Genomic DNA, 27,934 nt, shown 5'->3' with positions numbered 1-27,934 from the left:
TTAGTTTATTGAAGTATATCTTAATTCTATAGCTGCAAAATAACATATGAGCATATTCTCCGTTCTTAAAGATGGTATAAACTGAGAGCATCGATACCTTGTAATGACAAAAGCATTTCTGGCTTGTGGCCTGACATTTGTGCTTGCACTCACTGCACAAGGAGTTTCTAAGGAAACTTTTGTATGTAAGGTGATTTCGTCAGGATTTGCAGATAGGCTCACATCAAATAATGGGGAAAAGGTGCGCACAGGTTCTATGTCACGATTAATCAAAATCACCACATCACCAAAGTGAACAAATCCATCGGTGGAAATGGACAGATCGATCTGCAATACAAAAAAATGTAGAATTGGATCTATTCATGTGTCTTCACAAATGGATTCTTTGCAGATTGTGATGCCTTATATGGACATAATATGAGTTATCCAAAGAAGATATTTTGCAGGCTCTTTCAAGATCACATGAAATGTAATTCCTTCTTTCTTTCTATATTATTAGAATACTGTAAATTGTGCTTGATGTTTTAAATTAATTTAAAATTTTGAAATTAAATCCACCCCACTCAGCCCCATAAATTCCACACCTCTATCACACCAATAATGGCCAATGTTTTGCTAATCACTAACTTCTTCAGAGTACAGATACTTTAATTGCCAGTAGTCAGTGCACATCATACTGTTACCTATAAAAGTAAATAAAATTTGTGTACTGGGAAAAAAAAAAAGCCCCTCAAATTATAATAGAAGATTAGGTTTATACCTTTGATAATCTTTCTGTTAATCCCTGGAGGATTCCATACACTAGGTGTTCAATCTCAACCCGTAATCCGGGTATTGCAGAAATCCACATATTTTCTGAACATATGCTCCACCCCCTTAGCCTGAGAGTTAGTAAACATATCCAGCTAAGTCCCAAAGCCAAGCAACATACCTGAACAATCCATAACAAGGGGGTACGGGGGAGAATCCTCATCAACACAAATAAATCATGAACTGGCTTGTCTGCAAAATATTAACAACTGATAAACAAGCACAAAGACAACTCAGAAAAACATTGAGGAACAATGTAGAACTAAACTGCTGTGTGCAACGAGCACCCCAAGAAAGGCCTTCAGTAATGTGTATACTCACAGAAACTCCCCATAGGATCTGGCAGCTGGCTGGAAAATCTTCAAGCCTGTAAGGAGAGTAACTGAGACAGAAATGAGCAGGTTACATCGAACAACTGAGTGTACACAGAGAGGGAGGGTCATATGGAATCCTTCAGGGACTAACAGAAAGAAGATTATCAAAGGTATAAACTGCTAGGAGGAAGTTTAGTTTTTGTTTTGAATGCCAGTACAAATTCATTGCTGAGTCGGAGTGCAAGAACTCAAGCAAGACAAGCTGTATTTGGTTTTCTTTTGTACCTTTATTTTGCTTTGAAGATGGAATTTGTGAAATGCTGCAGATATGTGCTTTTGTGTTACACCTTTTTGGACCGCTAAAGTCAGAATAAATACATTATTCTTTCTTGAAGAACTTGGTCTGAGTGGTGGTGACTTGAAGCCAGTACTTACCTTGTTTTCTCCCAGGCCTAGGCAATTTCCTAGGGCCCTTCAAAAGTCCTGAAGATACCCCTGGTCATAGGGGACATGCCAGAACAGAAGGTTTGTCACAGGATAGTTCCGCTCTGAGGAGTGTTTGTGACACAGTAAACACCTCAAACTGACAGGCTGACATCCATCATGATAGTCATCCACTCTAATGGCCAAACAGGTTGAAAAGGTGATGGCGAAAGCTAGAAGGATGCTATGGTGCATAGGGAGAGGTATGGCCAGTAGGAAAAAGGAGGCATTGATGCTCCTGTATACGACTCTGATGAGACCTCATTTAGGATATTGTGTACAATTCTGGAGGCCACACTTTCAAAAAGATATAAAAAAGATGGAGTCTGTCCAGAGGAAGGTTACTAAAATGGTGCATGGTCTTCATCATAAGGCGTATGGGGACAGACTTAAAGATCTCAATTTGTATACTTTGGAGGAAAGGCGGGAGAGGGGAGATCTGATAGAGATGTTTAAATACCCACGTGGCATAAATGCACATGAACTGAGTCTCTTTCATTTGAACGGAAGCTCTGGAATCAAGTTTCAAGTTTTATTTTAATTTGATGAATCGCTTAATTTAATTTTTACTAAGCGAGTTACAGCACTAAAAGAGAACATTTATTTATACATAATGTTAAAAAAAAACCCAACTTTTTATTTTTAAAACAATAATTAGGACCGACAGACATATAGACCAACCGAAACACTAAATGAAGGGAAAAACATTAGGAGAGGGAAGGTAAAGATATAAAGGGCGAAGTAAAATCTTTTAAACATATTTTATAGATTAAAAGCATCTTTAAAAAGAAAGCTTTTTAAATTACTTTTAAAATGACTCAGGTTGTTTTCCTCTCTCAGTTGCAGAGGTAAAGAGTTCCAAAGTTGTGGTGCTATTACCGAAAACATATCTTGTCAACGAGTTCAATAATTTTCAGGGAAGGAACAACTAAGAGTTTTAGGTTGGTGGTCCGAAGGGAACGTGATGTACTATAAGGAATAAGAGCATTATTGATAAACTGGGGTTCATTGGTATCAAGGGTTTTGAATACTAATAATAAGAGGGCATAGGATGAAGTTAAGAGGTGATAGGCTCAGGAGTAATCCAAGGAAATATTTTTTTACAGAAAGGGTGGTAGATGCGTGAAACAGTCTCCCGGTAGAGGTGGTGGAGACAGAGTGTCTGATTTCAAGAAAGCCTGGGTTAGGCACATGGGGTCTCTTAGAGAGAGGAAGAGATAATGGTTACTGCGGATGGGCAGACTGAATACGCCATTTGGCCTTTATCTGCCATCATGTTTCTATATCTGAAGAAGCCTTCCCTGATGGAGAGCCTCCCACTGAAGCCACCGGCTCAGAATGTTGTGAGCTGGCTCCGTCCTTGGCTGTACACACACAGATCTTGTAAACATATCCAGATGCTTCAGGACAGCAAAGATGGTTCTTGGCCTAACTTTCAGGCCTACAGTGTGCCAATAGGTAAAGCAGGAATCACCCCTATATGCCTAAGCCCAATTCTCGCTCTGGAACAGATTCTGTCGCTGCTGTCAGCCCTGACTTCACCCTAATCCCTCCAAACCTTACATTTGGGGGGGGGGGTCTAACCTTACAGCTGCGATGTCTAAAAGATGTTGCATGGTAGCAAAGACCTGGACCTCCTTTTCCAGCTGTCCCACCAGAAAATCTAGAGGCAGGCAAAAGAAGTCTTATCTTGTGCCCCTCCTGAATTATATCCAACACCCATTGATCCAATGAAACACGAGTCCACCCCTGATGAAACTGAGAAAGGCAACCTCCAATGTGAGGAAGCTCCAACTGATTCTTGGCATCATTGGGTCTTCTTAGGAGTAGCCGTTGCTCAGGAGCTAGAGGTCTGAGGCCGCCTGGAATTGGAACTGCTGTAACGAGGGCAGTAGCCCTGGGAATATCTCTGAGAGGAAGATCCTGTGGAGCCCTGACAAAAACCTATGGGAGGAACAAAAATGACTACAATCCCTGCCTGCTAGCCGACGAGACCTGCTCACAGGGAGAGACCTAGGGTGACTTTCAGCCACACTGGACATAAGGTCATCCAGGCTTTTACCAAAAAGAAGCTGGCCCTTGAAAAGAAGTCTGCTTAGAGTGTCCTTGGAGGAGGCGTCCCCCGTCCAATTACGGATCTGAAGAGTCCGGAGCGTAGACACTGCATAAGCTAAGACCTTGCTAAGAACTCGGATGAGATCATAAAGGGCGTCTGCTACATAATCCACACCATCCATTATCAGTGGAGGACAGGGAGGAAGGTCTGCAGAGGACATCTTGCGCAATCTGGAATGACAGGCTCGAGCCCTAAAGGAAGTGACCTTGAGACCCACAGACGCCACTTCAAAGATCTTTTTCAACATAATGTCCATTCTGCAATCCTGAGAATCCTTAAGCATTACACCCCTTCACTACGCCTGCGCCTGATTACCTGCAGCACAGTGGAATTCACTTTAGGTTGTTTCAAAACCTGCTGAAAATTAGGCACCAGCAGATAAATATAGCTTTAGAGGACCACAGAGAGCTTTCTGGAGAGTCCCACTCTGCTTGAATCAGCCCAAGAAGCTGCGGTTGAGATGGTCCAGGACTGAAGTCTGAGAAGTTGAAGGAGGAGGATCCAGCTTGAGCTCTTTTTGAACATCAGCAATGAGAAGAGAGACAGAACTATGTTGAAAGAGCCTGCGTACTGCAGAGTCATCCCCTAAATCCAGACTCTCAGGGTGCCTGAGGTGACTAGTCCCAGCAATGGTATCAGCCAGATCCAAAATAGAAGCAATGTCATGAGACAGCATGGGCATAACATCCAAATGGCAGCTGATGCAATCGAAGTCCGCCATAGCAGGATGAGAGGGCTCCTGAACAGGACACTTCGCCACCGGTGTAACAGGCTGAGACAGTTCTGACGTGTGTGGGGTCCATTGAAAAAGCTTTCCAGAGAAGCCAAATAAATTCTGGTGAAAAGTCACACCCCGCATCCATGGCAGGGAGCTGTTGAGACACAAGCACACCACCAGAAGAGTCTCTAGACACTGGCATTTTGTGCCAGAAGCCAGTAGAACCGCTGGTCGATATTCCTTTCCAAAGTCACGAACCCAGGTTGGCTCCCCAGCCCTTGAGAATATGGAGGAGGCCAAATCTGAAGTTCCTGCCCCTTACCCCTGCATGCTATGGCACATGGTATATGGCCGCTGATCCGGCACCTATCCAGTGCAATCACTGCACATATTCAGCAGATTAGGGGCTGGGGAGTCCATCCCAAACAATTTTTAAGCAAATCGAGGGGTTTCTAGGCAGAAATAAAACTTTGAAAAAAATATTGATAATCCAAGATCCACGTTTATTAGATATTTGATATACTGTTTATCAAGTATTAGCTAAACGGTTAACAATAAGTAATATATAAAAACATACAGCTTAAAATGAAATAAAACAATGACAAGTAAAATTAACTATAAAGAGGAGATTTAAAGAATGACAAAAACTAACATGACAGGAAGGAGAGGGGAAACAAGGGAGTAAAGAAATACATTGAGTATGTTAGAGGGTTTGACAAAGAAATACATTGAGATAAAAATTAAAGCAAAAGGAAGTGAGTGGGGAATGGAAAGTACATGAGGGAAGGGGTTGCTTCTAAAGAAGTGTTTTGTTATTCTATGCTGAGATGCTGTCCTATACTGAAAAGGAAGGGGGATCTCAAGTACTGAGCCCCATCTGGAGATGTCTTTGAAGTCTTCCCCAAGGTCGAAGACTCGGAGGGTTTGATCAAGGCCAAGGCCTTCGCCATCAAGGATGACTTGCTCAAGGTCAAGGCCAAAATAGAAGGTTTATCCAAAGTCATATCTATGACCCCGGAAATTTTCTCTTGCTGGATCCGACGCTTCTTAAGAGATCTCTTTTGAAGTGTAGCACAGCAAACGCATGACTCCGTACAGTGGTCTGGTCCTAGACACTGAATACACCAATTATGCGGATTGGTGATGGAGATCGCACGTTGACAGCGACTACACTTCTTGAAGCCTGTAATCTGACGGGACATTGATAGAAAGATGGCGCCTGCCAAATCGAAGTCCACGGGCCTAAGTCATGGAATGGGTTCCGTCGTTAAACACTAATTTTTTTTTTTTAATTACACGTATCACAGCGACTTGCGGAAACGAAAAATAACACAAGCTGTGGCAGAGAAGGCAAAATCCAAACTAGTTTCGTTACGCTCGCGCAGAACCTTGAAACGGTGGCTTCTCAGCGCCACAAAAAAACTAGAACTGAGGAGACGCGCGCCTTACATTGGGTGGGAAGGCACTCGCGCTTGCTCAGTGTGACAGTCCCGAACTTTCTAAAAGTTCTTCAAGCAAGATTGCTTGTGAGGCTGTCTGCATCGAGGCTCCCTATACTGGGTTTGATAGCCCAACAGTTTGTACCAGTATGCCAGCTCTTATGTTCTTAAGACCATTTTTAAAACAAGAAAATGTCCATCTTTTTGTTTTGCAATTGGCCATATCTCAGATGTGTTTGTCCTCCATGCATAAAAATAAATCCAAAAGAAAATCACACAAAATGAGCCACTGGGATGTAAGAGGAGTCAGCATTTTTAGAAGACTAGCCATACAGTCATCCCAGCAGAGCACCCTTCTATTCCATGACTCTTTAAATTATATTGTATAGTGAGCTCTTCAAACCGACCCAAAATTTACTGGATCAAACTGTATACCATACCAATAGCCCCTATGCTTGCAGCTGTCACTTATATGTAGGTACAGAGGGATTAGGGTGGGGTTTGGAAAGCTCACATATTCCACCATAAATGTAGCAGTTAAGAGTGGTGTATGACCAAAGCCCCCATTTCTATAGTTCACTAAACTGCCCACCAGGCTACTTCAGAGACCTGCTTGCTGCTCTAATACAACTGGCCATAACATCTGAAGCTGTCATTATTTTGGGTGATTTGCATTATTAGTCTGAATCTCTTTGAATCTTTGCTATGGATATCTTTAAAAAACCATGTTTTTAGGTTTTTGCAGAACATTGTATATATATTGTGCCTGACTAATTTCAATGGGAAGTGAGAATGTAAGAAAAGCAGAGTCCTTTGTGAGATTTAAGACATGGTTTTATCAAAAAGAATTTGATTTTTCTTTTGAGTTGTCAGGAGCTAGTTTAGGGTGGGATATTATCAATAATGAATTTTGATTATTTTAAGTCATTTTGAGCTGTTTGGCGAGGCAAGCAATCAAAGTTTATAAAGTAAAGGGGTCATTCTGACCTGGATAGCTCCTGCAGAATATCTACATAGTAAATAAGGTTTGAATGGTGGGTATACCAAGGCCGGCAGGCTCAAAAGAAAAAAGAGTTTAAGAGATCCCTAATAGAGAATGACACGGGGAAAAAATCTGTTCCCGTCACTGCCCTGTCCCTCCCCTTCACTGCCCCTTCCCCGCAGAATCCACCCTTCCCTCTCGCCACCTCACTGCCCTTTGCCACCCCTCACGCAGTCCATGCATCTCCCTCCCTCCCCCTTACCTTCGTGGCACGTTTTAAGATTTGATTAGCTTGTTGAAAGCCGCTGGAGTGTTCGTGCAGTTGTGTGCATGTGTGGGTGGAAGTTTCAAGTTTCAAGTTTATTGATTTTTGATATCCCGATCATAAAACAAATATCTGACCGGTTTACAATTTAAAAAAGAACAACAAGAAATTAATAAGAAGGAAAGTTAGAACTAGTTAATAGTGTATTGGAAAAATTAATAAAAAACACATTAAACATATACTGACAAACGTGACTGTGAGGAAAGTTGGGAAGGAGGGAAAAAGTTACATAATATTTGAGGAAATGAGATAGAGGGAAGGGTTAGAACATGAAGGAGAAGGGTGCATGGTATAAATGATGTGCGCTGAAATGAAAAAGATATTTTTGAAAAGGATGAGTAAATAAGTGGATATAAAAGATTAGGATTTATTGAAGGCATCCTTGAATAGGAAAGTTTTAAGATTAGTTTTAAATTTGGGTAAATCAGTTTCGTCAGAGGAGAAGCGACTGCATGTACGCTCCGGAAGCTTTCAACAAGTCTCAAATCTTAAAATGCGCCATGAAGGTAAGAGGGAGGGAGGGGGTTGCACATGATCAGTGATCGCGCGCATTCCCTCCCTTAACTGCGGGGACAAGGCCATTCACCGCTCCACGGGGCAGTGGATGGCCTTGTCCCCGTACCTGCGGTGAGCACTTATCCCCTCTCCACCGCTTTGGCAGGTTACCCGCGGCTACTCGCAGCTAGCCATGGGTAACATCCACCGTGTCATTCTCTAATCTCTAATAAAGAAAACAAAATGGCAAAAACCATAAAATAAATGACTAAATATTCAACTATCTTACTTGGAATTCTCTCACAATAAACACAAGTTTTACCTGGCATTTTAAAGCTACTTTTAAAATTGCTCATGCCAGTAAAGCCACGTTATTATATGAACACATAATTATGGCCCCATTTTTCTAAGTGGCGTTAGTGAGTACTGTGCGACAACACCACCAAAGCCCGTAAGACCCCTTTTACAAAGCTGCACATCAAAACATTTACCACACCGGCCTGCACTATTAGCTTTAGTAAAAGAGGGGGTATAACCTTGGATATTCCTCAATATGAACTACTTCTGTTTTCTTAAATTAAAATACTTTGTGAATACATTTAATAAAAAATAATTGTACATCACATGGATATATATTACCTTTTTCAAAACATTTCTTCTAAGATTGCTTAATTTCTGTATAAGTAGTTCCCCTTTGTCTTTTTTATCCAAGAAATCTTTCAAAAGGTCCTATAAAGAAAAAAAGGAATTAAAACTTGGCAGTACTCTTTCAATACCTGATAAAAGGTAAAGGAAAATAATCTTAGTAAGCCATAGAGATCCAAAAATTAATCTTATAAATTCTTATTAAATTATAAAAAGATAATTACACAGTAAAAGATTTTGACAGAGAAGAATCACTTGGACCTTATATCCACTTATACTGCAATATTATTCATTGGAAAGCCCAGGGACCAATGGCAGCCTCCATCATTCCTAAGTGTGTCCCTTTGACTTTTACTCCTGGAACTACATCCAGATCAGTTGGTCCATTATCTAAAGGTCTGCATTTCCCTTTTCTTACTCTTTGTAACTCTGTGCAGCACTGCGTGTGTCTGGTAGCGCTATATAAATAACTAGTAGTAGTAATAATAGACTGTCGTGATCAGTTACTTTGATAGTCATTTGTAAAGAGGTTTCAATTGGATTCACCACCAGCCAAACCAACATCTTGTGAGGTAATTGTTTTATGTTTGGGGGGAGGGGATCAGGGGCCCTACTTACGTTCTTACCAAGTGCGCAGGGCAATGCGACTACTGTGAACAAGAGTACAAGAGGGATGGGGAAGCGCGCGGGGGTCTCAGGGCAATGGAAATCGCTCGTGCCTGGTTTTACCTCGTCCAGGTAAACATCTTCGTTCCAGTTTCCCATCCGCACTGACGGGTTGTAGGTCCTGAGGCTCATTTTGCCGCCGGTCGCGTCCGGCGTCCTGGTTTCGCTGCGTCGCCTAGCTACCGTTACCAAGGTTTAGCGTAGCGGTAACCATGGCGACTCGACGTCACTAGTGCGCGGCTGTCAACGCAAAGCGGAAGTGACACTCCCTGAGGCGGCGGCCCGCGCTCTTCCCTCCTGCCGCCAGAACGATGCGGCGTCAGCCATGGCCAACAAGCGGCTGCTAAACGTATGCGAGCAGAGCAAGGCCCGCATGCAACTGGTGGCCGACCTCCTCCTCCTGGCCAGCGACAGCCGCCCCTGCCCAGCCGCCCCGGGAGACTCCTTCGAGCAGTGCCGCGACGCCATCATCGCGCGCACCAAGGGCCTCTCCATCCTGACGCACGATGTGCAGAGCCAGCTGAACATGGGCCGCCTGGGCGAGGCGGCCGAGAGCCTGCGGGAGCTGTCCGAGCTGGTGGTGGCGCTGACGGAGTGCTCGGCGCACGCCGCCTACCTGGCTGCGGTGGAGACGCCGGGGAGCGAGGCGGCGCTGCCGGGCCCCGTGGATCGCTACCAGGTGACGCGGTGCCGCCACGAGCTGGAGCTGCTGTGCGGCGCGCTCAGGACAGCGCCCCTGGCCGAGCTGGGCCCCGCCTTGCTGCTCGAGCTCTCGCAGGGCGTCTCGCGCCAGCTGCGGCTGCTGACGGAGGTGTGCGCGTCGGCCGGCGAGCGGAGCCGCGAGCGCTTCGCCAAGGAGCAGTTCAAGCTGAGCGTGCGCTGCCTGAGCGCGAGCGGGACGGCGCTGCTGGCGTGCGTGCGGCAGCTGAAGGCGGCGCCGGGGGAGCTGAGCCGGGGCCGCTGCGCACTCTTTGCGGGGTCGCTGCTGCAGGCCGTGCACGCGCTGGTGGGCTTCGCCACGGAGCCGCAGTTCCTGGGGCGCGCGGCGATGCTGAGCCGCGAGGGCAAGGCGGTGCAGACGGCCATCCTGGGCGGCGCCATGAGCGTGGTGTCGGCGTGCGTGCTCCTGACGCAGGGTATAAGAGACATGGCGCAGCGCGGGGACGGCGAGCCCCGGGAGCGCCTGCGGAGCGCGGCCTGCGCGGTGCAGGACGGTTGCAACTTGCTATCCCAGGCGTTGCGGGAGAGGGCTTCTCCGCGGACTCTGCCGGCGCCCTAGACTGGACTATTTCATGCTGCAGCGCTTGGAGTAGACGCTTTGCACCTCCCATCCCACCCTGTGGGTAACGATAAAAAAACAAAAATCGCAAGAGATCTCTGTTAGAATGTGTCCAGCACCTCATTTTTTATTTTTTGTAAAACCGGATATAAACACTATTTAAGGAAGTTTGGGTTTTTTTTAACTTCTTCAGATGATGTTGCCACTTAAGGGTTTAGGACGGTGGATCCCAAATGTTCTTTCACCTCACCGAGCTTGTCAGCAGCATACTTTGGCTGCTGATAGCGGCTTCCTCAAGACCTCTGGGCTTAGGCTTCCCCTTCAGTCATTGTAAGGCAATCTTAAGGTATGCTGCAGTTCTATGAATTGGCAATGGTTTGGAAACAGCTGCTTTATAAGGTAGAGGTTATGTATGGGTGCAGTAACACAGAAGATGACAATCCTGATTGGTGTTGGTTAATATCTTCTTAAAGAAAATCACCAAAGGCTATGACCCTCAAGAATAAGTTCAATGTAGGCATAGATAGTTTGAAGCAGTAAAGACAGTCAAGCAGTGCTTATTATATGATATAGTTTGTATGCCACTTGGAATGTCAACAGAATACTCACTGAAGCACCTTAATGGACAGTGTACGATGTAAGCAGAAGTGGAACTATGCACAAAAGATACAATGATAGGAGTTGGGTACAAATAAGGATGACTCACTTAAAGAAAAATTAGTCAGGAAAGGAGTAGGAAAACTATTTCTGCTAGAGAAGGACTGACTTAGTCCAGCTAAAAATACATGTAGCTGGTGTGTCTGTGACTATCGAGTTAGCTGCATCTTAATAACATAAAAATTGCCACTGCTGGGCCAGCCCAGTGGTCCATCGCGTCCAACAGTCCACTCATGCGGTGGCTCCTCAGGTCAAAGACCAGTGCCCTAACAGAGACCAGCTTGAACTGTGTATATTCTGGTTCAGCAGAAACTTGTCTAGGTTGGTCTTGAATCCCTGGAGCTAAAATTTTGCCTGCTTTCTAAAATCATCTTGCATTAATTGAAGCCTTTCTGAGCATGCATTCCAGATCGTGGGGTCTATTCTGGCAAAGGCTCACTGCTGAGTGACTCATCACATGCTTTCCTCTGAGTAAGATCTGGTTAGTGATATTCCTTGGGAGAATCCTAGTGACTTTACAGGTGTGTAGAGACATATACATACAAATAAGCCAGTAACATACTTGTACAAAAACTGGTTAGATGAAAATAAAGGTTGGGTGGGGAGTGAATTCCCCTACTATGGTAGATGAATTGTTGGCATAGAAAATAATTTAAGAATAATTAATTCAGTATTAAATATTGCAACATTCATGTTATCAATCCAGGAAATAACCATAGAAACCACCAGAGGTCTCTTAGTGGTACCAAAAGCAGACAATTGGGAAAAAGTGTGCTTTGAGTCTACCTAATTCATTTACAGGGGAATAAAAGGGGCTCTTCTACTTAAGCTTAGTGCGGCTAACAGAATTAGTGTATGTTGTTAAGTGCACTAATTCATAAGAATATAAGAATAGCCATACTGGGTCAAATGAATGGTCCATCTAGTCCTGTTTCCAGCAGTGGCCAACAAACGGAATAGAAGATGCTACCTTCTCAAGGTAGAAAGCCAAGAAAAACAGCAAATGTGACCTGAGATACTCAGTTTCTTTATTATATCGATTGAGACTCGATACTTACATGTTTCAGCCACAATGCCCTGCTTCAGGAGTCTGAGTAAATTGACAAGATAAAAAGTATTAGACAATATCTATGTTAAAAAAAACAATTTTAAGATAATATATAATAGAGTAAAATATGACAAATCAAAATAACATCTTAATGTCAAAAATTTAAAGCAATAAATATAAAATATATATATATATATATATATAAAATAGTCTTTAAGCCCGTTACATTAACGGGTGCTAGAATAGATGTCTGTCTGCCTGTTTCTTTATCTCTCTCTCCTTGGCCGCTGTCTGTGTCCTGTCTCTCCCCCCCCCGAGCAAATCTGTCTGCCCCCAGCACACACCTCCCCCCAAAGCAGCCCCCTTTCCCTCTCCCTAACTGTCTCTCCATGGCCCTCTTCTGTCTTCCCCCCCCAGAGCAAAGCTGTTTGCCCTAAGCACACCCCTCCTCCAAAGCAGCCCCCTTTCCCTCTCCCTGTCTTCCCCAGAGCAAAGCTGTCTGTCCCCAACATACCTCCCACCCAAAGCAGCCCCCTTTCCCTCTCCCTATCTCTCCATGGCCCCTTCTGTCTCCCCCCAGCACACCCTTCCCCCAAAGCAGCCCCCTTTCCTTCTCCCTGTCTCTCCATGGCCCCTTCTGTCTTCCCGTAATAAATCCAAAATTTCACCTCACTTATGTAAGAAAAGGAAAAAGATTATTTCAGCTACATCACAAATATGATATGCCAAGACATCCACATATGATATGTTGTATGTCCTTAATACAGTGTTCATTCCATCATCTTCCACTTATTTCAGAAGTAAGACAAAACAATTATATCTGGTGATCCATTCATTTATTCATCCTTAATAACCCCATTTTCATCTTTATACAACCTTTAGTGATTACTCCCTTCTGTCTTCCCCCAGAGTAAAACTGTCTTTTCCCAGCACACCCCCCCCCCAAAGCAGCCCCCTTTCCCTCTCCCTATCTCTCCATGGCCCCTTCTGTCTCCCCCTAGCACACCCCTCCCCCAAAGCAGCCCCATTTCCCTCTCCCTGTCTCTCCATGGCCCCTTGTCTTCCCCCAGAGTAAAACTGTCTGTCCTCAGCACACCTCCCCCCCAAAGCAGCCCCCTTTCCCTCTCTCTATCTCTCCATGGCCCCTTCTGTCTCCCCTCAGCACACACCTCCCCCCAAAGCAGCCCCCTTTCCCTCTGGCCCCCTGAATTAATCCCCCTGCTTACCCTCCCTCCATCCTGGCGTCTTCTGGCCTGCTCCTCTTCAAAGCAGGCTGCGATCGTGGTAGCCGGCCCCAGTGAACTTCGCAGGCCACTCCCCAACCCGGAAGCACGCTCCCCCCGACGCGATCCCGTGCGTCAGAGGGAACGTGCCACCGAGGCCGGAAAGCGGCCTGCGAGGCCCGCCAAAGCCAGCGAAGAGGATCAGCGGTGAGCGAGGGCGGGAGGTATGTTCCAGCTTGCTTTGGGTTGGTGAGGGCGGGAGGAGGGGAGTGGCCAAAGTGATCCCTGACCGGGTTCAAAATGGAACACGGCCACAGATCACACACTACAGCGGCAGGAATCATGCTTTTTTAAAAGCGCATGCGCCGCTAATGTTTTATTATATAGGAGATATATATATATAAATGACAATGCAACACTTTACACATATGTTTGAGAAATATAGACATGTGGGTTAGGACATAAATAATACATTTATTAAAAATAAAAGTGAAACATATAAGTGATTAGTTAGCCATACTATGGGGCCCATAATTAAAAAGCATAGACATCCATAAAGCATCCTAAATCAGCACTTGGACATCCTAATCGTCAAGACATCCAAGTGTGTAGAGAAATGCAAAGTCTTGCACATAGGGAAAGGAAACCTGATGTTCAGCTACACGATGGGGGGGATGGTATTGGGGAAGAGCAACCTAGAAAGGGATTTGGGGGTTTTAGTGGACCAATCAATGAAGTCGGGAGCACAATGCGCAGCGGCCTCCAAGAAGGCGAACAGAATGTTGGGAATTATTAAAAAAGGAATCACTACCAGAACCAAAGAAGTTATCCTGCCGCTATATTGGGCGATGGTACGCCCACATCTGGAATACTGCGTTCAATACTGGTTGCTGTACCTTAAGAAGGATATAGCGACACTCGAGAGGGTCCAGAGAAGAGCAACAAAAATGATAAGGGACATGGAAGGCCTCTCATATGGTGAGAGGCTGGAGAAACTGGGGCTCTTTTCTCTGGAAAAACGGAGACTTAGAGGGGACATGATAGAAACTTACAAGATCATGAAGGGTATAGAGAGGGTGGAGAGGGGCAGATTCTTCAGACTGGCTGGGGAAACAAAAACAAGAGGGCATGCAAGAAAACTGAAGGGAGACAGATTCAGAACAAATGCTAGGAAGTTCTTCTTCAGCCAGCGGGTGGTGGATACCTGGAATGCGCTTCCGGGGGAGGTGGTAGAGCAGAGTATGATTTTGGGTTTCAAAAAGGGGTTGGACATGTTCCTAAAGGAAAAGGGGATTGAGGGGTATAGCTAGAGGGGTACTATAAAGGATAAAATGTCTTAAGTGAAAGAACACTACAGGTCATGGACCTGGGGGGGCCGCCGCGAGTGCGGACTGCTGAGCACGATGGACCTATGGTCTGACTCGGCAGAGGCGATGCTTATGTTCTTACTTCTTATGTTGATAATCAAAACTGTCTGTACGTCTAGAGAGGTGTTCCAGCCTCTGTATGCTCAGATAACGAGATGGGCATGGTAGAGACGTGTTATGGCATGGTTAGACATGGATGTTATGCAGCGATAAACATTTTGCAAGACATCCTGAACTTATATGTTTGGAACTAGACCTGTTTTAGGTAAGACACCAAGGACAAAGAAAAGGACTGCAGACAGGTGTAAAAGATGCAGACAGAATTTTATTATGAACAAACAAATTGTTGCATACAAATAAACCACTTATAGCAATATGGGACCCGACATGGTCCGTGTTTTGATCAACACTGTCTTCCTCAGGGGTTCCATAAAAAGGCGGAAACAAATAAACACAACAAATATGCCTAATCTGTATACGGTGTAGTGCACAAATAGAATGCGCTGTTGAAAAAAGCTATGGCAGAAGATACCCCCAAACTCCCTTAGTGCTCACAGAGCCCCTCAAACCCACAAAGATCATAATACAAACGTACATACCTGTTTCCATAACATCAGCACTTGGTATAGGAAAGCCTAATAGAGCTATACACAGGTGTCTTAAGTAGCCTGGTGGATGTTTATCTGGCACCCTTTATGCGAAGTTCACAGCAGTTCCTTCTAAGGTGTCCCAGATCCAAATGGTCTTTTTCTGGGTGTTGACTTGGACAAAATTTTGTTTGAAAATGTGGTATAAAGATAGACGTCCTGGCGGTCTGGGCATCCTAATGGCTTGGACGTCCAGATAGAGGATTTTTTAAAATTAAGTTATTTCTGGACGAATGGTGGTTTGCCTTTTGAAAATAGGCATTTTCTTACTGCCGACTTTGAATGTCTAGTGCCATAAATCCAAATCGGACTTAGACATGTATTCTGTACATACTGTTTGTTTACAAATATAAAAACAAAATTTGATGATAAAAATTTTTTATATATCTTAATATTAAATTTTTTTAAATATTATAACATTTTATTGAAGGAATCAAATAAATATACAATAATATGATACAAAAAGATATTCATTACAATTAAATTCATAATAAAACATTTGTACACATATTTTAATAATTTTTGTCCATGCATCCATTGATCATTATTAAAATAGAAATTTTTAGGGATCTTTAAAGCACATCTTACAGATACTAATATCTGTACTAATACTAATTTTTGGATAACGTGCAGAAATAATATTACATCACTTATTGATCTAAATTTAAGGAACATACCTGAATCTTGTACTTACAGCATTAACCCCCCCTCCTTTACAAAGCCGCACTAGTGTTTTTAGCAGCTCAGATACTCATAGGAATTCTATGCGTGTCAGAGCTGTTACCATGGCAGCCAGCACTAAAAGTGCTAATGCGGCTTTGTAAAAGAGGGTAAATTATATCACCTATATAAATAGCCTGTGGAAAATATAATATAGTTTAGAAACAGAGGGATCAGATAAAAGGGGAAAAGAACATAAGAATTGCCATCTCAGGATCAGACCCTGGGTCCATCAAGTCCAGTGATCTGCACACGCAGAGGCCCCGCCAGGTGTACCCTGGCATAGTTTTAGTCCCCATATCACCGTATGTTTCTCATTTACCCTTACCACTCTATGCCACTCTTAAGGAGATATGCATCTAGTTTGCCCTTAAATCCTAGAACAGTGGATTCTGCAATTACTTCCTCTGGGAGAGCATTCCAGGTGTCCACCACTCGCTGCATGAAACAGAACTTCCTGATATTTGTCATGGGTGTAGCATACCTTGTTATTGTCTTGCAACAAGTAAAAACGATGAAGCTAAAATAAAATACCATATATACTCGAATATAAGTCGATCTGAATATAAGTCGAGACTCCCATTTCCCCCCCAAAAAAGGAGGAAAAATGGTTGACTCAAATATGATGGGGGCTTAATATTCAAGTGCCATGCCAGGATCTTCACCCAGTGTCCCCTCCCTCACACCCTCCCCTGCCAAGGTATGCACCCAGCCCCCTTCCCTCTCTGCCCTACCAGGCTCTGAACCTTGTCCCACCTTCCTGTCCTGTACTCGCTTCCCCCTCTGGTGGTCTAGTGGTAGGCTGGGACAGGAGGGATCCCTCCCATTTCCCATCCTGGCTGATACTAACAATTTTTTACCCCACATACCTTTTTTCGCATCCCTGGTGGTCCAGTGGTGTATGGGTAGGAGCGAGCTTTCCATGCTCCTGCCCCACGCTGAGCCCCTCCTTCTGACCTCGTGGCCAGCGGCACACCCGGCACGCAGGAGTGAGTTTTTCGAGCTCCTGGCTTTGTGCCGCTCCCTGAATGGCTTCCGCCAGTTCTTACGAGTCCCGTGGCAGCCATTCAGGAAGCAGCGCAGGGCCAGGTGGGAGCTTGAAAGGCTCACTCCTGTGTGCCGGGTGCGCCGCTGGCCGTGAGGTCGGAAGGAGGGGCTCGGCGTGGGGCTGGAGCGTGGAAAGCTCACTCCTGCCCATACACCGCTGGACCACCAAGGGATGTGAAAAAAGGTACACGACGGAGGGGGGGTAAAAAATTGCTAGTATCAGCTGGGACAGAAGAGATCCCTACTGTCCCGGCCTACCAGGTCATATGGCAGGCCTGCAGGGGGGTCGAGTGGTCACTGGTTGATGACCCAAATATAGGACAAGACTCCCATTTTTTGGACCCAAAATCTCATCCTATATTTGAGTATATAAGGTAAAACATTATATATATATTAATTTAAAAAGCAGCAATGTGAATATCATTGAAGAAAATATTGATTTGAAACAATGTGTGTCATTAAACGATGTTGCTGTTGATATATATTTATAAAAACATGCAGTGTAACCACACATACAAACTTATAACGGTAATGTATAAAGCTATTCAAACAAAACGTTGTGAATGATGTATTTATTAAATATATTGTGAATCTGAATTGTATCATATTTTTATTTGTTAAATAAATATGTATCTTTTTCTATTTTATCATCAAAAGGATTATATCTAAAGGGTATTGTTTCATGTCATCATTAAAACATGGCAGATTATCACATAGGTTATCATTATTGTTGACTCATTGACATTCATAACAGTGCAACTGTAAATGTAAATTGTTTTAGCTATTGCTTGATGGAACAAAAAGAAAATTCTGAACAGAGATGTGCTGTTTCTTTGCTTCCTTTAATTGTTGGTTTAAATCAGTTTTTCAAAAACAAAAAATGGTTTTACTCTCTGGAAATAATTAATTTAATTTAAAGTCAACATGTATTAAAAGCAACAACTTGTAGTGAAAATCAAGTGATATTCTTGTTCACAAAAACAGTATTTAACTGCTGCTCAACAAGCCGAGAGACCAATAGAGCTGGGTCACATGGTTTAGCAAAATGGATATTTGTCATGTCTTACCAATGACTTTAAAACAAATGTTGAATCAAAAATATGAAAAACTAGTATACATGTGCCCGCATCAGATGTTTACACCAATGACTGTATAAACTGAGTCAAATGGAAAAGCAAAGTAAAAATATCATAAAAATGGTGCTCTTTCTTTAAAATATATACTTCTCTCCTGCTTGTAACTTTTGATATTGACATTATTTTGATTTGTCATATTTTACTGTTTATTATATATTATGATAAAATTGATTTTTACATAGATGTTGGCTAATATATTTTTTAAAATCTTGTTAATTTACTCAGACTCCTGAAATAGGACATTGTGTCCGAAACACATCCATACATGCTATTCAACAAATCCTTGAAGACAAACTTACACCGCACGACTCGTCCCAATTCTCTGAAGCAACCCGCTCTACTCTTCAGTTCCTCTGGAAATGGCCAGGTAACTCCTTTTGTAATCCGCCTGGCTGGCCCAGAACTTCCTCTCCAACGTCAGAATTGACGTCGGGGGGTGGGGGGGGTGGGGGCTGGCTTGCTTGGCGCTTCCGTACTTGCTGTTGGCCTGTTGTGGCATCGGGGAACAGAGAGAACGCAAAGGCAACGAGAGTCTATCGCGGAGCCCAGGATGGGCTATGTGATCAACTTGCATTGCCTTTGCCATCGACCTTTTGGGCACCCCTGTGTTAGACAAATATATAAAGATACCCAGCCCAGCCCCTCCTCCCAACCTCTCCCATGCAATAGATCTTTATTCATACCATTCAAATTGCAAGCAAATCAAAATGCCTAACATTCTAAACCATCAATCCTCCCACAATAAACAGTAACTATATATACATACATATGTAGCCTCAAGTATCAACCATAGTCTAAATATTTTTGTAATTTCTCAGGATCATCAAAAGTCTTGGTTGTATTAAAAAGAGTCAGCTGCAATCTTGCAGGAAACGGAAGCCCATATTGTGCTCCTAGCTGCTTCATCCAATCTCTTAAAACCAGAAACTTTTTTTCTCCTTTGCACTGTTATCTTTGCTAAATCAGGATTTTTTGGCCCTCATTAATTATTGTTGATTTTAGTTTAACTAATCATAAAATTTCCATAGTATGAACAAAACGTAAAATCCTCACTATAATGGCTCAAGGATACCTGGATACTACACGGGTGGCAGGAACTCGTTGTGCAGACTCAATTTCAAATGGCTGTGCTGATCCAAGACCCAGAATCTGTGGCAGCAGGCTTTCATGACTGCTGGGCAGATGGACCACTGGTCTGACTCAGCAGTGGCAATTCTTATGTTCTTTCCTTTTCTTCCATTTCTCCCTCCCCCTCCATGCTCTGACATCTCCTCCTTCCTTCCCCCCTTCCTTTTCCCTTGGTCTGGCATACCTTCCTCCTTCCCTCCATGCCCTGGCGTCTCTTCTTCCCTTCAAGCCCTGGCATCTCCTTTCATTCCCTCCAGTTGGGTACAGCAACACTCTCTCTAATTCTCTCCCCCCTTTCCTCCTGTCACCCAAGGCCTGGTGTCATGAACTTCATTGGGCAGCAGCAGCATTCACAATTCACTTCTGTTGCAGGCTTCAGGCCTTCCTCTATGTCGGGTCCTGTCTTCATGAAAACAGGAAGTAGGCAGGACCCAGCAGAGAGCAAGGACTGAAGCCAGCAACAGCAGCGAATTGTAAACGCTGCTGTCAGAAGAAGGTAATGGCACTAGGCCTTGGAGCACTCGAGGCAGACCGCTTCTCCCACCCAAGTAAACCCTTCCGACCCTCCCAGTGAGATGACCGAGCAGCAAACCTCCCTCCAGTAGCGTCGGCAGCCGCAGCACGCTAAACAGGCTGCTTCGCAGCTTTCTCCTGCCAGTGAAGCGTCACTGATGATGTCATCAGTGATGCTTCACTAGCAGGAGAAAGCTGCGAAGCAGCCTGTTTAGCGCTGCGCTGCCAATGCTACTGGAGGGAGGTTTGCTGCTTGGTAATCTCGCTGGTCACCTTAAGTAAGGAGGGAGGGAGTGCGATAGGAACCGGGCCGGCTGTGCACCCCCCCCTAAGGCTGATTCTGGGGCGGACTGCCCCCCCTGCCCCAGGTGCACCACCCCTAAGGCTGCACCTGGGGCGGACCGCCCCCCCCCCCCCGGTAAGCCACTACCGGGAGGATCTCGGAGAAGGCCACCTTCACCTCCTTGATTTTCAGTTTTCTTCTGAGTGAGCGGAGCTGGCCCATTTCTTCCCTGTCATACTTCCGTCTGCTCACATCGGTTTCCACGTGGATAAGCACAGCAGTGTCCTCTCCTGCATTGTCTATGATTCTGGTGATCCTGTTGGCCATATCTTTTACTCTTGCTCCAGGCAGGCAAGTGACGAGTTTATCCTCTCTTCCTCCTACGGTGTGGCTGTCCACATGTTGTATAATGGAGTCTCCTACGATGACCTCCATCTTCTTTATTTGGGGGTTCCTTGGGGGTCGTAAGTCCACATCCATGGTGCAGGGCCGATCTTCTCTCTCCTGTGATATATCCCCATGCAGTCTCTTTCCTCTAAGTGAATGGTCGCCCTCTGTTTCTGGTTCAGACTCATCAGTGATTGTAGTGGTGTCTCCTCTCGTTTCGTCTAGGCCTTCTTCCTGGATTGCTTGGGTACAGCTCTCCAGCCCTGGGGCCTCCACATGTTGCTGGTGGGCTTCTTCAATGAATCTCTCAAGCTCCTTGATCTCTTCGTTGGTACTGGACTCCATTAGTAACTTCTCCTGTTCACGGATTTCCTCTTCAAAGTTGAGGAGTTCTCTTAGTTCCATCACTGTCTCCTCTAGCAGATACTCTCAGCCAAGCCAGGCGGCGCATGGCAACAGCAATGGCAGAGGCACGAGAGGTCAGCTCAAAAGAATCGTAGATAGAGCGTACCATAAATTTCCTCAGTTGAAGGAGACTGGAAATTTGTTGCTGGAAAAGGGGAATCTTTCTCTCTGGAATATATTTTTGAAGGGCGGACAGCTGTTGGACCAGGTGTTTCATGTAAAATGAAAAGTGGAAGGTGTAATTGTTCGCCCTGTTGGCCAGCATGGCATTCTGGTAGAGCCTTTTGCCAAACTTGTCCATAGTTTTGCCCTCTCTGCCAGGAGGGGTGGAGGCATAAACACTGGCGCCCTGAGTCTTCTTCAAGGTGGACTCAACAAGGAGAGACTCATGGGGCAATTGAGGTTTGTCAAACCCCGGGATAGGGATAACCCGGTAAAGGCTATCTAACTTACGGGGGGCCCCGGGGACTGTGAGGGGATTCTCCCAGTTTTTATAAAAGGTTTCCCGTAGTATGTCATGCACGGGTAACTTGAGGAACTCCTTAGGCGGTTGTTCAAAATCCAGGGCCTCCAGAAAGGCTTGGGATTTTTTGGAGTCTGACTAGAGGGAGAGACAAAGCCGCTGACATCTCCATGAGGAACTTGGAGAACGAGGATTGCTCAGGTTTGGAAGTGGTATCGGGCGCTGAGGGTTCCTCGTCCGATGAGGAGACATCCTCCTCGGTACCGGGAGGGGATTCTTCCCATAAGTCCGAGTCCCGGACCTCCGGTTGCACATGCCGAGAAACTGGGGTGGAAGGCTCGGTATGGTGGGTCTTAGATAGAGACTTGCCCGAGCACACCGAAACGGTACCGGGAGAGGAAGATCGGTGACGGTCCCGGTCTCGGGAAGAACGGTGCCCTGCCCGGTCCCGAGGTAGATCTGTAGTGGTATGTGAGGGAACTTCAGGATGGGCACGGAGCTGTTCAGCCGAGAGAATCGGCATGGATGTATTAAGTGGCACCGATGGGGTGGATACCGGTTGTTCGGTGCGGGGCTCGGGCCGGTCTGGTACCGAAAGGAGCGGTGCCAGGATAGTGGTTAACAGGTGCTGGAGTTGATGCTGCAGCTGTTCCTGTAAATGCTTCTGGAGGATGGCCGCGATGCGGTCATCCAGGGGTGGCACCGGAACCGCTTTCTTTTGTTTCGGTTCCATAGATGCCGCTCCACGCCCCGGCGATGACGAAGCACTCACCGAGATCGGGGCGGAGCGTTTCCGGGGTCGGCGTGAAGCCGGTAAGGTCGGTGCCGCCACTGTGGCTGGGGGGCGCTCGAGGTAAGAGGAAGGCTCCTTAGCCGGCTTACCTGGCGCCAGCGGCGCCGATGTCGGATCGGGCGTCGTCGAAGTGGTGGGAGTCGATTTTGGTGGTACCGCCACCGCCGTGGATTCCATCGCAGACCCGGTGCCGAATAGGATGTTCTGCTGGATCTGGCGATTTTTAAGTGTTCGTTTTTTAAGAGTGGCACAGCGGGTGCAGGAGTCCGCCCGATGCTCAGGACCCAAACACTGCAAGCACCAATTGTGTGGGTCAGTGAGGGAGATCGGGTGTGCACACCGCTGGCACTTCTTAAAACCTGGCTGCGGGGGCATGAATGGAAATACGGCCTCCGCAAAATCAAACCCGGAGGCCTGTATAGTGGCAACAGGCCCCGCCGGGGCTGGTTCGAAAAAGAAGAAAAGAAAGTAATTTTTTTTTTTTGCAAATGAAAAGAAAAAAGGAACCCGAAGGTAAGAAAGTAAAATAACAGGAAAAATTTGCGAGCGGGAAGGCAAAAAGGAAGATTTCAACGGCCGTTGAAAAAACACGCGTCTTCTTCGCTCCGCGGAAACGAAGAAACTGGGGACCACGCACTCCTCCGTCGGGCGGGAAGGCACTCGTGCACGCGCGGTGCGGCCAACTAGAACTTTCTAGTTAAAAAGGTCCGTACCGGGGCTCCGTCGGTGACGTCACCCATGCGTAAAGAATATGCTGCCTGCTTGTCTTGGGATAATTTATTGTAATGTCCCTTTGTAAGTTTGGATTCTTACAAATTTGTGGGCTTTAGGGAGTTTTAGGATTTGTATTTTCTGGGTAATTTTTGTTTGCTTAATTATCTATATTTCTGTAGAAGTAGCTAATTTGCTTGATTTGTAAATTGAATAACTAAAAAAAATTCAATCGCCACATGTCTTTTTCAATAACTGAAACTTGTAAGCAGTAGTATTTATAAGGTTTCTAGGTGTTCTGATTCATAGGGTTTCTTCCTAAATTTGAGTGCCTATGTCTGCCTGCTTCACCTTTAGAATTAAGTTGTCCATAAGTCTCATGGGAAGATTTTCAAAACCCACTGGGCCTTTAACTGGTTCGCTAAACTGGTTCCAGCCAGTTTAGTGTGGAAGTATTCTACTGGCCAATTCTCAAAAGGGCTCACCATGGTCTTTTCTGAGGTCCTGGCAGACTCCAATTTTGCCATGCAAATATATTACAATGAGGTAATTAATATTTAAATGAGCACTCAGTGATTCTCTATTATCACTGGGCGATTCCCTAACCTCACTGTCCTACATTTGCGGGCAAAATTTTCCAGCAGGTCATAGCCTTTCTTTCTGGTCAGTGCTTGAGTGCTTATTGGAAGGAAAGAAAGGCTTGACAGCTCAGACCTGCCAGAAAATTTTTCTTTCTACCCCTGACACCCCCAGCAGGAAGGATGCCCATTTCCTTCTGCCACTGCCGTAAACAACCCCCCCAATACCCCCTGGCAGTGAGAGGGATGCCCAGTGGGAGGGTGTGGGCATCTCTCCTGCTAATGAGGAGGGGGGGGTGTCAGGAGCAGAGATTTTTTTGATGAAGCGGTGGGAATGGGCATCCTTCCCGCTGCTTGGGGAGTATCAGGGGATGATTGCTTGACGACAGCAGCAGGAGGGAGTAGATATCAGGGGGAGGTATGTGTGGTTTGCTTAACTACAGTGGCGGGAGGGCATGGGTATCCCGCTGCTGGGTGGGGTTTGGGGGGGTTGCTTGACGGCAGCGGGAGGGATGGGTATCCCTCCTGCCAAGGGTATCAGGAGGAGGGGGCAAAATTTTCTGGCAGGTCTGAGCTGTCAACCCTTACTTTCCTGTCAATGCCTGAGCCAATCAGCACTCAGGCACTTACCAGAAAATAAGGCTACAACAGCTCAAACCTACCAGAAAATTTTGCCCATAAATGTAGGACAGCGAGGTTAGGAAATCACCTGGCAATAATGGTGAATCGGCCAGAAAGCTTGGAAAAGACCACGGTGAGCTATTTTGAGAATTGGCCGGTAGAACTGGTTTAGTGACCACTGTTAAAGGCAGAGTGGGTTTTGAGAATCTTCCCCACAGTCCTTTATCCTCTGTGCTTCAACCAGCTTCCCCACCTCCCTTATTGGTAGAAAGAAAGCAGGGGCAGTGCTTCTTAATATGAGGAATGTCTGTTTCTTGTTTGCATTGGCTTCACTGTGATGTCTGAGCTGCTTTTGGCCCTGTAGTCTGGTAGGGTCTGCTAAGTCTAAACAGGTCAGGCTTCATACTGACGCCAGTGAAGGAGCAGGCAGGAAGCTCTGCTGCAGATTCATCCTGAAGGGTGGGGGTAGCAATGAGATACATAAAGGGAGACTGAGCAGGGAAAGGAGAGAAAACGCATGTAGGAAAAGGAGCTGAGCTGAGAGAATATTCAACAATGCTGGCAGGATAGCTACTGGGGTGGAAGTGAACAGCCGAGTACATGTTTTAACTGTACAGCAGATTCCTGTGGGAAGAGCCCTAATTTCCTCATCAAAAGTCTGGCAATCTTCAGCAATAAGCTTCAGTCCTTCTTTCTTTTGATCATGCACAAACAGGAAGCACCCTTCCCAACTATTATCTTATTAGAGAGACCATGCTTTTTAAGACAATAGGGTATCATTATTTGACATTTACAGTAAATAATTTCTTCTTGCTGTGTACTCATGACTTGGATTGACCTCTGTGAAGACAGGATACTGGGCTAGATGGACCATTGGGCTGACCCAGTAAGGCTGTTAACTTGAACATATATAGATATATTCAAGTTTAAAGAAGAATCTGTTAGTGAGTTCTAGCCAGCTGCCTTCTTACCAAAAGTTGTTAGTTCATAACAGGAAACTTATCAGGAGACATTTCCTTCACAACACTGAAATATCTGAGTAATAATTTCAAGCAGGGCTTCACCCATTTCCTGTAAAACAGACTTTGCCTCTCCAAGTCCATCTGTTCTTATTCCTGCTGCTTTAATAAATTGAGGAGAGAGATGGAACAGGTTGTTAGCAACAAATATCTTAGTTAGTTCCTAAGAGGCCCTTTTACTAAAGCATAGCACATGCTAAATTTTTAGAAGCCTATTAAAAAATAGCAATTAGCATGCACTAATTCTGTGAGCACACACTAAACTTTAGAAAAAGCATCCTAAATCTTTAATAAGAAATTAAATGTATTGTATTAATATGAATATCTTTTTGTTATCCTTGTCCCCTTTTGGAGCTGCCCCTGGGAGGGGGGGGGGATATGACTGGGGGCATTGCAGTCCTGCTGGGAAGGATCTAGTCAATATGGAAAGACTAGGAGGGTGCTGGCAGATCCCAGATATCTTCTATCCTTTCAGTCGGGGTGTCTGCTGATAAAAGAAATCCCAGAAGGAGAGAGTGAACTAATTTGTATATGCACTTAAGTGCAGAGGAAAAGGACTCTGAAGCCATGTAAGAGACCCTCAGAATGGGGGGAAAACCTCAGAAAGGGAGGGGGGAAGCTCCTCTTCCGGGTTAGAGGGTTCAAAAAGTCTTGGACTGAACTGAAATTCACTCATCCTAAAGACTGATAATTGAGAGCTTCTATATCGCTACTAATGACTGGGGAGTCAATTCAGAGCAGTCTACATGAGCCTCTGTAAAGGTGTTACGATATATTAGCTTCTGTAGAAATGTTACCATAAGGAGTTGTGAGGTGTTACAATGCATGGGCTCTATACTGGAATACACGGAGCTCTGTGGTGGTGTTAGAGTTATTAATACTGTCATGGTTAGGCCATAATCCATCATCCTACTTAAATGCACATGTTTATACCAAATCAGTTGTCCTATGTATGTAATACTAGGTTTACTATTGCAGCTAAATACACTATACATTTTTTTTTTTTTTTACATACCTCTTAAGGAGGCTGGCCATTTCAACTAAATATACCGTATTTGCCGGCGTATAGGACGACTGGGCGTATAAGACGACCCCCCAACTTTTAGTTAAAAAATAGAGTTTTGTGTTATACTCGCCGTATAAGACGACCCCTTCTTCCTTCTCCACCCCTTTGTATTCCCCCATGTGCTTTCAGCGTTCTTCTCCCTCCTCTGTCTTCAAGTGCTTTCAGAGTCCTTCCCCCCCCTCCTGTCTTCACCATGGTATTTCAGCGTCCTTCTCCCCCCCCCTCCTTCTCTACCGCCCCGGGTGCAGCACAGCCAGCCAGGTCCCCTTACTTTTGTGGCACTTCCCCGACCGACCGACAACAGCCCGGGTCTGACAAACTTCCCTGCCCTTAACCGCGAATCTAAATTACCTTCTTACAGCTGCTGTAAGAAGGTAATTTAGATTCGCGGCTACAGGGCAGGGAGGATTGTCAGACCCGGGCTGTTATCGGTCGGTCGGGGAAGTGCCACAAAAGTAAGGGGACCTGGCCGGCTGTGCTGCAACCGGGGCAGGGCGGCCGCCCCTCTCTCTTGGTACCGCGAGGCTACTCTCCTCCTTACCTGCCATGCCTGCAGCACAGAGCCGAACGGAAGTCTTCCCGACGTCAGCGCTGACGTCGGGAAGACTTCCGTTCGGCTCTGTGCTGCAAGCAGAGAAGGTAGGGAGAAGAAGAGCCGCGCGACTGAGTACATCCAGCCCCGCAAGTAAGGGCATGTAAACTGTACCCGGCGTATAAGACGACCCCCGACTTTGGGGAGAATTTTAAGGTACTAAAAAGTCGTCTTATACGCCGGCAAATACGGTAATTATTTATATGCATCCCTGAAAGTTCTAGTTTCCTTTTTCTGTCAACCTTCCAGAGAAAAACAATGGAGGGAATTAAACCAGATACACCACAATTGGATGTTAACAACATATCAGCTATTTTGGAAGAGTCTATTTCTGACTCCTCATTGAGAGTGACACTTCTGATTTCATTTATTTTTCAACAGGACTTGGATTCCTTTATGAAACTCTATTTTCGCCTATCAAAAGAATTGTTTACCCAGGAAAAAAGGAAACAATTTTTGTCTTTGAGACAGGAGACCAGGACACTTGGGGCGTCCTTTTTACTGGCTTACCCTTGTAAATGCGTAGTAAAATTTGCTCAGGTTAAATATATTTTTTTTCAGCCGGAGCAGCTAAAATCATTTCTAGAGCTAAAGAAAATTGCTGTTGTTTAGTGGAAATTTATTATAATGCAGAACATGTTATAGCCTTTCATTGATTAGTTCTTTTTCCTTTGTGTTTAACTTCTTAATAATAATTGCCGTTACTCCCCTTTATTTATTTATTTTTTTTGTGGTCTAAGGAAGCGAGAATTTTGTTTTTATATCTGTTTATGAATGTGATGTGATCTGTTAACATTTATTCCGGCTGTATTTCCTTAGTAAGAATGTTAGTTTCTTGAAATATATTGAAAATTTCAATAAATAATAAGTTTAAAAAAAAACCTTCCAGAGAAAATTGCACATTAAGAGAGTCCTGGGAAACGGGGCTTAAGGGCAACCCTTGGGAGGAGGGATGCTGGCATGAGCCCAACTCCCGGTATGCCCCCAAGACCTGCATTGGACCAATGCTGGCAGGGGGTCCAGTCAGCAGAAAACAAAGGTAACCAGTGGTGGGAAGGTCCATGGGGATCTGTGCATCGATAGGGCAAAAGTGACTGGACCACTTGAGAAGGACCAAACCACAGCCTATATCTTCAGGTAGGCAGCACAGGCAGAGGGAGCCAGCCAAGCAGAGGGCCTGACAGGACCAGGATGTCCACCAACCGAACTACATTTTTATGGCAGTGGTGAGATTAGTGAAACCATCTCAACCGAGGAG

At 45.2% G+C, this 27,934-nt stretch overlaps 2 protein-coding genes across 3 annotated transcripts; one reads left to right on the top strand and one right to left on the bottom strand.

Moving 5' to 3' along the window:
- On the bottom strand, nucleotides 1–9,423 carry CFAP161 (cilia and flagella associated protein 161). Its single transcript, XM_033919865.1, has 3 exons — nucleotides 9,057–9,423; nucleotides 8,322–8,411; nucleotides 1–327 (listed from the first exon to the last, which is right to left on the bottom strand). Exons 1-3 carry the CDS (start codon nucleotides 9,123–9,125, stop codon nucleotides 1–3), a joined length of 486 nt encoding a protein of 161 aa, XP_033775756.1. The 5' UTR covers nucleotides 9,126–9,423.
- Nucleotides 9,284–27,621, top strand: TLNRD1 (talin rod domain containing 1). 2 transcript variants are annotated; one of them, XR_004536939.1, is made up of 3 exons: nucleotides 9,284–10,332; nucleotides 18,343–18,484; nucleotides 27,058–27,621. XR_004536939.1 is itself a non-coding variant. In XM_033920130.1 (1 exon), the coding sequence occupies exon 1, from the start codon at nucleotides 9,319–9,321 to the stop codon at nucleotides 10,270–10,272; it is 954 nt and encodes a 317-aa protein (XP_033776021.1). In that variant the 5' UTR covers nucleotides 9,284–9,318; the 3' UTR covers nucleotides 10,273–11,651. The 2 variants fall into 2 exon arrangements, 1 of the variants encoding a protein (XP_033776021.1); XM_033920130.1 differs by lacking the exons at nucleotides 18,343–18,484; nucleotides 27,058–27,621 and having other exon boundaries at nucleotides 9,284–11,651.
- The last annotated feature ends 313 nt before the right edge of the window (nucleotides 27,622–27,934 follow it).

Source organism: Geotrypetes seraphini, chromosome 14 (genome assembly GCF_902459505.1).
Source record: "Geotrypetes seraphini chromosome 14, aGeoSer1.1, whole genome shotgun sequence".
NCBI classification, from domain to species: domain Eukaryota; kingdom Metazoa; phylum Chordata; class Amphibia; order Gymnophiona; family Dermophiidae; genus Geotrypetes; species Geotrypetes seraphini.
Note: the sequence above shows the minus strand (reverse complement) of the source record. Positions and strands in the feature narration are given on the sequence as shown.